Source organism: Trichosurus vulpecula, chromosome 1 (assembly GCF_011100635.1).
Source record: "Trichosurus vulpecula isolate mTriVul1 chromosome 1, mTriVul1.pri, whole genome shotgun sequence".
Lineage (NCBI taxonomy): Eukaryota > Metazoa > Chordata > Mammalia > Diprotodontia > Phalangeridae > Trichosurus > Trichosurus vulpecula.
The window spans coordinates 382664691-382677304 of record NC_050573.1 but is presented as its reverse complement, the minus strand read 5'-3'; the positions used below and the strand labels follow the sequence as shown (position 1 = coordinate 382677304).

Here is a 12614-nt window from a genome sequence, read left to right as displayed (position 1 = left end):
TATCCCTAATCTTTGGCAGGAGTGGCCTCTGTTTTTGTAGAAAATCCATATTTGGAGAAAAAAATGCATAAGGGGTCATCAAGTACCTTGGCTATCAGTCATACTACTGAGCTCATTAAAACAAATGAGTGCCTCATTCTTGGGATTCAGAAAACTCCATTGCCTAAGACTAGGAGATTTCAAGGGCAGTGAAATGTGGTCTCCCCTATCCTATAACCCCCCTCCCCCAGGGTGACACAGTCCTTAGGTGCATCATGAAAATGTTCATGGTATGTTGTCATGTGCTCCTTTTGGGAAATGTTTTACCAGGAGGTAAAGAGGTATGTGATGGAGAAATGAGCAAAGGTGACTGTGGTGACCTTGGGGTCTGGGGTGACGGGGGGGGGAGAAGGTGCAAGGTCTGTAGAGGGTGTTCATACATGGTGTGGTTGGGAAAAGCAAGAATGAGTGGACGTTGCCTTGTGTTTCTGCCTGAGCCTTCCCATGGCTCTGTATTGGGCGATATCATTGGTGAGTGGGGACACCTGGAGTTTAGAGTTAGCACTGACACCCATCCTGCAGCCTGCATGGACTCAGAGAATTTTAGAATAGGAAACTCGGAGGTCATCTGGTCTAAGCACACCCTCATTTTATATATGGGGAGACAGGCCCAGAGAGGGGTAGGCATCTTGACTAGGGCTTTAAAAAAGTAGAAACACCCAGAACAAAACTAGTGATTTTTATGTTTTTCAGCTATGCCTTGCCTCTCACTAAGCCTAGTTTTTGGTGAACAGGGACTGGGATAGGCATTTGATTTATGATTTCCTTGGAAGAAGGACCTCCCAGAGGTGGAAGCTCTATCCACCAGGGCAGGTTACAGCCTTAGAGAGTGACCTAGAGTAGGGGTATCAAATTCAAATAGAAACAGGGCCACTAAATCTACTTAAGGATCCCTGTGGGCTGCATATTGATGTTTTATTGTTGTTAGTCATTTCAGTTGTGTCTGACTCTTCATGATCCCATTTGGGGTTTTCTTGGCAACAATACTGGAGTGGTTTGTCATTTCTTTCTCCAGCTCATTTGACAGATGTGGAAACTGAGGTTAAGTGACTTGCCCAGGATCACACTAGTCTAGTAAGTGTGTGAGGCCAGATTTGAACTCAGGAAGGAGTCTTCCAGGCCCTACACTCTGGGTACTATGGTGCCACCTAGTGGCTATATTAACATTATCTATGTTCTAGTGTATTTTTTTTGTTGTTAAATATTTCCCAGTTGCACTTTAATCTGGTTCTGCAGCATGCTGGCAGGAACATGTAGGGCTTCATGTCTGACACCTTTGGCCAGGAGCACTGGAAGTTTCAGTGACTTGCCCAGGGTCACACAGCCAGCAAGTGCCTGAGGCTAGACTTGAACCCAGTTCTTCCAGGCTCCTAGCTCCTCTCCAGTATGGTAGCAGCGTTAAAAGCAGAAGGAACATTAGAGATCACCCTCATCTATAAAGATGAGGCAATAGAAACCCAGATTGAGGCAGAGACTCACCCAAGTCACTCGGCTCCTTCATAGCCATAGAGCCCAATTGGTACAAGAAGCTCAGCCTCCTGACTCAGCTGTTCAGCAGGCATTCATAAAGTGACTCCCAAGTTCTCAGCACTAGGGATGAAAAGACAAAAATGAAAAGAAAAATCCCCGTTTTCTAGGAGATCACGTTCTCCCACAGTCCGACATTCTATCAACTTTACTACACTAAGTGGGAGAAACACATAGAGTCAACGTATGGTTGTAAATCTAGCCCAACCAGAAGACTCCCTCCCTGTGGACTTTCTGGAATCGTCAGTAATTATTAGCAGCTCGGTGGTTCAGTGGGTGGAATGCCAGGCTTGGAATCAGGAAGATATGAGTTCAAACTGTCCTCAGGCACATATGTGATTGCTTGTGTGATTCTAGACAAGTCACTTAACGGAGAATAATAGCACCTCCCGTAAGCTCCCAAGCGCCATTCATGTTAGTTGTTAAATGTCCTTACCCACAGTCTCGCAAATGCGTCTGTGCACAGGCTGGACCCAGTGGTGAGACTGGCTTCATTAAGGAAAGTCAAAAGGATGCTCACACGGTGGGAAGCACTTTTCTAGGGTGAGCCTCATCTAAGAGATAATGGGGTGCCTTGGTGTTTTCCAGAGACAAGAGCTGGAGTCGGAGAACAAAAAGCTGAAAAATGATCTGAACGAGCTGAGAAAGGCAGTGGCTGACCAGGCCACACAGAACAACTCGACTCTTGAGGTCCAAGACAGCTACGCCCTCCTGCTGAACCAGCTCAAGTCAGCCAATGAGGAGCTGGAGGTGCGCAAGGAGGAAGTGCTCATCCTCAGGACCCAAATTGTGAGCGCTGACCAGCGGAAGCATGCCGGCAGAAGTGTGGTAAGGCATACAGCCTGGGACAGCAGCCAAAGGATTGGATAATGGATAGGACCAGACTTCCTCCCCATAGACTATTTCTTCCCACTGAGCCATGGCTGCATTCCACAACACCTGAGACTGAAGGCCCAGAGCCTTGATTTCAGAGATCGAGAAGTCTCTGGCCTTGGGATCCTGCCTGAAAGATCTGGTGACCTTTCAAAGTTATTCTACCCTAAGGATTCTAGAAGGATTTTAGGTTACTACATGGTCTGTGGAGCCTGTATAGCTCCAACCAGAGACTGGACAAACCTAAAGGGAAAGGGCTATATGTCCAAAAAACCCAACTAGTCATCATTTTCTTTTCTTGCTTGGATTCTACCTTTCTCTCTCAACCCCATTTTACTTTTTGGGGGGGATGTTAACTATATTTAAAAACTTTGGATGCCTGCCATCTGACCTGTGTCCTGACACAATGAGAGGTTGCCCCTCCTCTCCTCCCTCCCCCCCCTCTGTGGCATGGGGGATCCAATCCAGCTTCTGAGACTCCACAGTTGGGGAAGGGAATGGAACTGAACAAGAGCTAATGCAGGGAGAGATGGGAGGAGATGGGCAGGGGGAGGGAACTGTACAACTTGCCCTATGCCCTGGCATCTGTTGAGCAAAAGAAAACTAAGAGAAGGGAGGAGATGGGTGTGAAGGCATGAGCAGTCATGGCCCCAGTTTTCTCCTGTCTCTTAAGCACCTGAGTTCAAGTTCTTTTTTGCAGGGAGACCCTAAATATTTCCATAGGATACTTTACAACAAAGAGGACTTGGGGAGAGGCAGGGAAGGGAATATCTCCAACATTAGCACAGCCATGCCCAACTCTCCCATCCCCTTCTCTGAGTGAGGGGAAGGGATTTTATTTATTTTCTTCCATAGAATGAATTTGATCTTTTAAAGCAGCATACCAGGAAAGTTTTCTGTACTTGACTCTCCCCCTCCCCTCCTGGAATGAAGTGCACTCAGTCTAGAGGGCATTTGTCTTATTTAAATTACAAGCTCATACTTTTCTGATGTGTGCACTTAACCATACGCTTGTATGTAGAGTTTACGCTCCATTAACAGATGTTTGTATAAGCAGGGTTGTCTTCATTTGTCTTGGTCTGTCACATTTCCCTCTAGGAGCCAAACATTAATGCCCGGACCAGTTGGCCCAACAGTGAAAAGCATGTGGACCAGGAAGATGCCATTGAAGCCTATCATGGCGTCTGCCAGACCAATAGGTAAGTCCTACCTCCCAGAAGAAGGAAGGGAGATACTTTATTTAGCTCAGGCAGACATTTCACTTCCACCAAGTACTGGCTACATGCACAGCATTGTGCCAAGTGTTGTGATAGATATGATAGGAGGGAAAACAATTCTTGCCTTCAGGGAGCATTCAGTCTAATTGGGGAAAGACTAATAAACATGAAGCAACTAGAACCTAGCTCCACTGATACATGCTGGGGAAAAAGAGCTTCCCTACAGGGTTGAGGGGGAGGGGCAAAGAAGGCAACTGGTGCTTTGGCCAGTAGAACCCCTCTCCATTGGATGGGAGCATAAAGATGATTTCTAAGGTTCCTCCAAGATCCTATGTTCTGTTCTTTCTATCCTAACCCCAGCTGGCCCTGCGTTACAGCAATTCAATCCAGTTCAACAAAATCCTCTTTTTGAGTGCCAATAAGGCACCTGTGATAGGTCCTGGAGATACAAAACAAAAGTGAAATGGTCTCTGGCCTCACAAAGGGACTTGGTTATGGAGCGGTTGTGGAGCCGCAGAGATGGAGGTAGAATGCTGAGCTCAGGGAACAGCCAGAGATTCCAGTTAGGCTGGAATTTTTTTTAAACAAATCTATTATTTACTTATTTTTAACATTCTTTTTTTAAATTCTGAGTTCTAAATTCTCTCCCTCCTTCCCAGTCCTCCCCTACCCAGAAGGCAAGCAAATAATATCAATTACACATGTGAGATCATGAGAAATATTTTTCCATCTTAGCCATATCATACACAAAGAAAAAAAATAAAAATAAAGTGAGATAATTATGCTCTGATTTGCATTCAAAGTTTATTATTTCTCTTGCTGGAGGTGGATAACATTTTTCATCACAAGTCCTTTGGAATTGTCTTGGATCATTGAATTGGTCAGAGTAGCCAAGTCTTTCCAAGTTGATTGTCATTACAACATTGCTGTTCCTGTGCACAGTAATCTCTTGGCTCTTCTCACTTCACTTTGCATCAGTTCATTTAGGTCTTGCCATGTTTTTCTTTTCTGACACCACCCCCTCATCAATTCCTACTCCATCACAATCATATGCCATAACTTGTTCAGCCATTCCCCAACTGATGAGCATCCCCTCAATTTCCAATTCTTTGCCACCACAAAAAGAGCTACGATAAATATTTTTGTACATGTAGGTCTCTTTCCTTTTTTGTCTTTTTGGGGTACCAACCTAGTACTGATATTGCTGAATCAAAGGGTATGCACAGTTTTGTAGTCCTTTGGGCATACTTCCAAATTGTTCTCCAGAATGTTTGGAGAACTCCACCAACAATTTATTAGAGTACCTATATTTTCCTCATCCCCTACAGCATTTGTCATTTCCAGTAGGTGTGAGGCAGCCCCTCAGAGTTGTTTTAATTTGCATTTCTCTAATCAATAGTGATTTAGAGCATTTTTTCATATAACTATAGATAGCTTTGATTTCTTCTTCTGAAAACTGCCTGTTCATGTCCTTTAACCATTTATCAATTGGGAAATGGCTCTTATTTTTATAAATTTGACTCCATTCCCTGTATATTTGAGAAATGAGGCATTTATCAGATAAACTTGCTGTAAAAATTTTTGATAGTGCTTTATTGTCTATGGTACCTTTTAGCAAAACGTAGATTCCCTGATTTTCTCTTTTGACTAGATATCTTTTTGCTTTGGCTGAGATCATGATTGTTATCCTTGCCTTTTTTTTAGTTAAACAGAAGCATGATAGATTCTACTTTAGCTCTTTATTTTAACGCTGTGTGTCTGTCTGTTCCAAGCGCATCTCTTGTAAACAGAACACTGTTGGATTCTAGTTTCTAATCCGTTCTGCTATCCGCTTTCATTTTATGGATGAGATCATCCTATTCATATTCACAGTTACAATTACTAACTGTGTACTTACCTCCATCCTATTTTCTTCTGCTTATCCTTCTCTCTCTTTTTGTCCTGTTCCTCCTGAAAAGCCTGTTGTGCTTTTGACTACTGCCTCCCTTAATCTTCCGTCATCCCCCCTCCATATCTCTTATCCTTTTCTCCTCCTATTTGCCTATTGAGTAAGATAGATTTCTGTACCCAACTGAGTGTGTATGTATTCTTCCCTCTTTGAAAGAATTCCAATGAGAATGAGGTTCAAGCATTGCCTACCACCCCACCACTTTCCCTTCCACTATAAAAGCTTTTCCTTGCACACCTCTTTTATGTGAGAAAAATTTCCCCATTCTACCTTTCCCTTCTCCTTTCTTCCAGTTTATCCCTCTTTTTCATCCCTTCATGTTTTGGTGGGGGGGGGGGGCGGGAGATCTTCTCAACATAATCAACTCACATTTATGATCTCTGTCTACGTAGATTCCTTCTCACTGCCCTAGTAATCATAAGTTCTTAGGAGTTACATGTATCATCTTCCCATATAGGAATATAAACAGTTTGTTGAGTGCCTTATGATTATTACTCTTTCATATTTACCTTTTTATGCTTCTCTTGAGTCTTATATTTGAATGTCAAATTTTCATTCAGCTCTGATCTTTTCATCTGGAATGCTTGAAGGTCTTCTATTTCATTGTAGGTCCAATTTCCCCCCTGAAGGATTATACTTAGTTTTGCTGGGTAGGTTATTTTTGGTAGTAATCTTAACTGCTTTGCCTTCTGGAATATCATATTCCAAGCCTTCCACTCCTTTAACATGGAAACTGCCAAATCTTGTGTGATCCTGACTGTGGCTCCACGATATTTGAGTTGTTTTTTTCTGACTGCTTGACCTGGGAGTTCTGGAATTTGGTTATAATATGCCTGGGAGTTTTCATTTGGGAATTTCTTCTAGGAGGTGATCTATGGATTCTTTCATTTTCTAGTTCACCTTCTGGATGTAAGATATTAGAGCAGTTTCCCTTTATGATTTCTTGAAATATGTTGTCTAGGCTCTTTTTTTAAACATGGCTTTCAGGTAGATCAATAATTCTTAAATTATTCTTAAATCTCACTTCAATCTATTTTCCAGATCTGTCGCTTTTTCATTTATATATTTTACATTTTCTTGTATTTTTTCATTCTTTTGACTTTGTTTTATTGTTTCTTGATGTCTCATGGAGTCAATAGCTTCCACTTGCCCTATTCTCATTTCTAAGGAATTATTTTCTTCAGTGAGTTTTTTGACTTCTTTTTGCATTTGGCCAATTCTCCTTTTTAGGGAGTTCTCTTCTTCAGTGAATTTTTGTACCTTTTCTTTTTAGTCATTAGGCCAATTCTAATTTTTAAGGTGTTATTTTCTTCAGTATTTTTTCTGCCTCTTTTACCAAGCTAATTCTCTTTTCATAAGTTTCTTACATGACTTTCTTCTTTTCCCCATCTTTCCTCCACCATGTTAATCTCTTTCTTTGACTCTTCTAGGAATTCTTATTGGGTTTGGGTCCATTTAGAATTTTTCTTTGAGGCTTTTTTACTAACTATTTTCATATTGCTGTCTTCTTCTGATTTTATGTCTTGATCTTCCCTGCCATCATAGTAGCTTTTTATGAACAAGTTCTTTTTTTTAATTGTTTGCTGATTTTTCCAGTGTATTTCTTAACTTTGAACTTTATGATAAAGTTGGGCTCTGCTCACTTGGAGATTGGGGGAGGCATTGTCCTGAGCTTTAGACTTTTTGTGCTGCGGTTTATAATGTTGCTGTTCCAGTATAAATTGCTCTCCTGGTTCTGCTCACTTTGCTCTGCCTTGGTTTTTGTCTTTCTAGGTTTCTCAAACTAAGTCATCATACTCTTTCATCAGCACAGTAGCGTTTTATTATATTTATATACTATAATTTGTTCAGTCTTTCCTCAAGAGAGGGACACTCTCTTAGTTTCTAGTTCTTGTAGCAGATATTTAATAAATCCTCATTGCATGAAAAAACCAAACAATTTGCATTTCAAAACAGACTGTCACATCCTTGTTTCCGCAAGGTAATGGACAGCCAAGGGTTAAAGCAAGAGAGATTAACTCTCTGAAGAAGATAGGAGCCTTGGGGCATTGTGGCCAGGGGAATTAGCACACAGCTGGATTCCCGGAGTTCTAATCCCAACTTTGACATCTGGGTCTGACATAGAACAGTTAATCCTCCCCATGAAGATGTTTCTCCCAAATAGGACTGAAACCTAGCTAGAGCTCAAGCAATCAGTTCAGTCAGGCTACAGGTATTTATGGCAAGCATGATAAAGTGGCTGGAATACAGGAATTAGAATCAGAAAATCCTGAGTTCAAATTTTGATTCTGACCCTTATTTTCTGTGGGACTGTAGAAATAATGCTGGACCTTGTGTGGGATAGGATTTTTAAATAATAGGAGAAACAAAGTAAATTTATTTTACAAACCTTGCAAGATTTGGGCACACCTCCATAATGGAGGAGGCGAGGTAAAAGGGAACCTGCCTTAATTAATACTGTTAATGAAAAGATTCCTGCCTTCTCACCATTCGCTGGGAGGTGGGCCTACAGTCTAGGTGCGAAAACTAGACAGGGGACCAAGGTTGATCTGGTCCATTCAGGTTTTTCCCTATTGGAACTCAACTGCCGGGGTGGCATCTGAAAGTCTAGGAGAAGAAATGGGGTGGGGGGGAGGAGAGACCTTCCTGGAGCAGAGAACAAATAGCTCACAGGAAGTTCATTGTCTTCTAACATCTGAGAGAGAGAGGGGGAAGGGCATGCCCACAGCTCCAGGCCCTGATCTTCCAGAATCACGAGGCCAAATCCCAAACCTCTCCTACTCCCTTAGATATACCCTGTGAAGTCTTCACAATTATCCATGCCATCCAACCTGGAGTCAGGAAGATCAAGTTTGAATTGTACCTCTGCCGCTTACTAGTTGTGTGATGGGCGAGTTGTTTGACCTGTCTAAGCCTTGGTTTCCTCATCTGTAAAACAAGGGAGTTCTGAGGCCCCTTCAAGTTCTAAATCTATATGCTAATCAATCCTTATAAATGCCTGTCTCCTCATTGATGAAATATAGTACCTTCCCCATGAGGTTTTTGTGAGACTCTCATGAGAAAATGAGTATAAACCTCTTTGCAAAATTTTAAGCATTGTGCAAACATCAGCAATTATCATATGCCCTCAGTACCAGGTGTTCAGAATCCCTAAGAATATGGAACCCTCTAAGAAGATGTCATTATGGCCACATCCTGATTAGTGCAAACAATGAACCTCCTGGTGTGGTCCCATGTATTTAAATTTGCACGGTTCAAAGTTGTAATTGCATAAACTATGGCAGCTTTTTCTAGCCCAGTGGAAAGATGCAGTGCAAATTCAAATAATGTAAGAGACTTGTTATTCGCACTAATTGGACCCTAGCTGTAAATGAAGGAGTGAATCTTGCTTTAGCAGTTCGTTTGTTCACTTTGTAGAATCATACTATTTTGGAGCGGGAAGGACCTTTGCAAAAAACCGAAGCACAGAGAGGGAAGAAGCTTGAGCCAGGACACACAGACAGCTAGCCAGGATCAGGACTGTAGCCTGGGCATCTTAACTCACTCCAGTGGTCTTCTCACCATGACCCTTATTCATGAGTTTCCCAAAGAATAGCAATGATGAATTTGTTCTTAAAGAAATAAAATTATTCTCAAAGGTGGGAGGGAAGAGAGAAAAAGGGCCAGAGGAAGAAAAGAGAAACATAGAAAAATCTGAAGGTGAATCTCTCAGGTTTTAAACTGGGATCCAGATTTAGTCATTTTAAATTATCGTGGGCCAAGATAAAAGTACTCAGATGATAAAAAAAAAAAACTTCTTACGTGCTTGGTCCTGACACATAAGCAATGACATCCCCCTAATCTTCAGAGGCTTGCTATTATCAGCTCCCTTTTTATTACCTCCAAACACCTGACAGGAAGCCAAGCTTGGGCACTGGTTTTCTCAGGGGCAGTTTAATATCCTGAATTTGTGTCTTCCCTTACAGTAGTAATAATGGTGATGATGATAAAATTAAAAATAGCTTCTATTATAGCTAAAATAATTCTGTTCCCAGCAAGCCCAGCCCACAATACGAAATGAATAGTCTTGTGAGGTAGAGTTAAACACAGGGCAGGAACTATTTACATTACTCCCCAAAAAAGATCCTGAAGAACAGGTTTGCCCAATGCCCAGGCGCCTTCCAGGTAGCCACAGGGCATTTTGTCTCCAGGCCAGCCTGGCACATCTGCCCTGGAGTGGAAGGAACTTTGTGACTGCCTTGGTGTTCAGAGAGAGGGAAAAGGCAGATACACAAGATGGTAGAGACCTGATAACACTGAATAATGGTTTCTTGGATCCCTGCCCAGCAGGGCATCTCACTGCGCTAAAGGCTGCCCTCAGCAAATCCAGAATTCTTTAAAAAGAAGAGTTTATTTTCTCCTAAATACAGTGGCTGCCCCATTATAGAATTTTATGTTTTAAACATAAATTATGTGTTGTGTGAGTGTATAAAGGACTTTTGTTTTCTACCATCGATGTTTATACCCCCATAGAAAATCCCCGGTGATCCTTGCATCTCTATCTTTTCCCCCAATTTATAGGCCTGGGAAAGAGAAAGCAAGGTTTTATAACTTCATTTAGGACCAGTTGGGGAAAGGCCTAACAAGTTTTGGTATATGAAGGTGATGGAAAACTGTTGAGCTGTAAGATGATGACAAATGGATGGTTTCAGAAAAACATGGGAAGACCTATATGAATTTATATGGAATAAAATGGGCAGAACAAAGAGAACAATTTACATATTAATAGCAATATTATAAAGATAACCAACTGTGAAAGACTTAGTAACTTGGATCAATTCCATGATCCACCACAAACTCCAAAGGACTTATGATAAAAAATGTTAGTTCCCCAGCGCCAAATAGAGAACTAATAGATTAATGAGTGCCAATTGAAGCATCTTTTTTCCTTTATTTTCTTGCTTTTTGTCTTCCCTTGGAACATGGCTAATGTGGAAACTTGAAGATATGTGTAATGAGTATCATATTTCTTGCCTTCTCAGTGGGTGGGGGAGGGGTAAAGAGAGGTAGAGAATTTGGAACTGAAAATAAAAATAAAATTATATTTTTTAAAAGGGGGAAAAAAAGGTTTTGTTTAGAAACAACTATAAGTACAAGCATGGTATAGTGGTTTGGGGGTTGACTTTGAGGTCAGGATGATCTGGGTTGAAGTCATGCTTCTGCCAAATATTAACTTTGTGATCCTGGGCAAGAAACTTAACTTCTCTGGGCCTCATTTTTGAAATGAGGCCTTGAATTGAAATAAGATCTTGTAAACAAAATCTTTGTTGATCTTCTCATCTTTATCTTTCCCTCCCTCCATCCCACCATCATTGTAGAATTAGGAGGGAAAAAAGCCAAAATTAAGATTCATCTGTAAAATAAGAGGAATAGAGTAGTTGATCCCTTTTAGCTCCAAAATCTATGATCTTGTGGTCTGGGTCCTTTTACATTATGTTGGAAACTAAGGCATAGAGAGGGGGAAATGACTTATTCTTTTTTTAATAATTTTTTTCACTTAACAAGAATTTTGGCAGGGGAGGCAATTGGGGTTAAGTGACTTGCCTAGAGTCACGCAGCCAGTAAGTTTCTGAGGTCAGATTTGAACTCAGGTCCTCCTGGCTCCAGGTTCAGTTGTTCTATCCACTGCACCACCTAGCTGCCCTAAGAAGTTTTAAAATTAAAAACAAATCTGTCTTTTTCAAGATCACACAGAGTTAGGGGCAGAGTCAGACAAAGACTGAACTTCCCATCCAGTGTTTGTTCTGCTGGATCACCCTTCTAACTCAGCTTTGCCAGAGTGAAGAAATCCTGCAGAGCCAACCTGTTAGCACAGGGATTGCTTGGGCCAACATGGCCCCAGGGCAGCTGCCCATCAGAGGCCTGAGAAAGTTTTCAAACCACTGAATATTCTCTGTAAAAAGCAGTTATTGACTCATCGCTCTTGCACATGTGTGCATGATGTGTATACAGATAATGCCATGGTATGTATGTATGTATATGATGCATGTATGCATGACTTACACATGGCTCATCTGCTGAGTTAAACAATTAACCTTGTTTATCAAGGAGGGAGTGTTTGGAATGAAAAGAGAACCCCACTGAGATTTGCCTGCAGTCTTGTGGCACATGTGTGGTTAGGTTTAGACACCAGGTTACCAAGCCCTCTTCAGATTCATGCCATCTGGCTAAAATATGGCTGAGTGGAGCTTCCAAATTCCCAGGTGTGGATTCAGAAACAATTCCTTTCACTATCCCTGGTTAGATACCTGTTATTTTCTTATGGATTTAAAATGACCTGATGTTTCTGAAAATGCTGCAGCTGCCAGCAACAACATTTACTTCTGCCGAAAAGCAGCTTGTCAAGTACCACAAATAATATATGTGTTTTGTGACCAGGTTTGGAACTTCAAATGTCTTGGGTCCCTCATTTCACAGAATGAAGACCTCTTGTACCCCCAATGTCTTTATAAACCAGATCAGGAGATAGGGTAGGAAAAATATTATGAACTAAAGACATATAGGCAATCCCAGAAGGTTCCTTTTTTTTGGAGATAAGAATTTTATAATCCCAGTCCTGGAAAGGACCTTGAGAGGTCGAACGCTCTAACCCCATCACTAGGCAGATAACATTCCAGCAATTTGGGAGAAGTGATTGCCAATTTCTATTTCTGCAGGGCTCCTGGGATAGAGGTTATATCACATTTGTTGCAGTCCTGTTCTAGTGTGTTATCACATTTATATTAAAAAAATTATAGCGTAGACTGTAAAATCAAAAGGGTAACTAGGAGGAGCACTGGATAGAGTGCTGGCCCTGGAGTCAGGAATAGCTGAGTTCAAATCCAGCCTCAGACTCTTACTTGCTGTGTGACCGACCGTAGGCAAGTCACTTAACCCTGTTTGGCTTAGTTTTCTGATGTGTAAAATGATCTGGAGAAGGAAATGGCAAATCACTTCAGTATCTTTGCCAAGAAAACTGCAAAAGGGGTCAC

The 12614-nt window shown here is 41.5% G+C and overlaps 1 protein-coding gene across 1 annotated transcript in view; it reads left to right on the top strand.

Annotated features, from left to right (window-relative positions):
• The window catches only part of MYO5B (myosin VB), a 549419-nt gene that overhangs the window by 490981 nt on the left and 45824 nt on the right, over window positions 1–12614 (top strand). The window contains exons 28-29 of the mRNA XM_036756694.1: window positions 2155–2394; window positions 3538–3638. Of these exons, the coding sequence (XP_036612589.1) occupies window positions 2155–2394; window positions 3538–3638 (341 nt within the window). The remainder of the gene's footprint in view (window positions 1–2154; window positions 2395–3537; window positions 3639–12614) is intronic.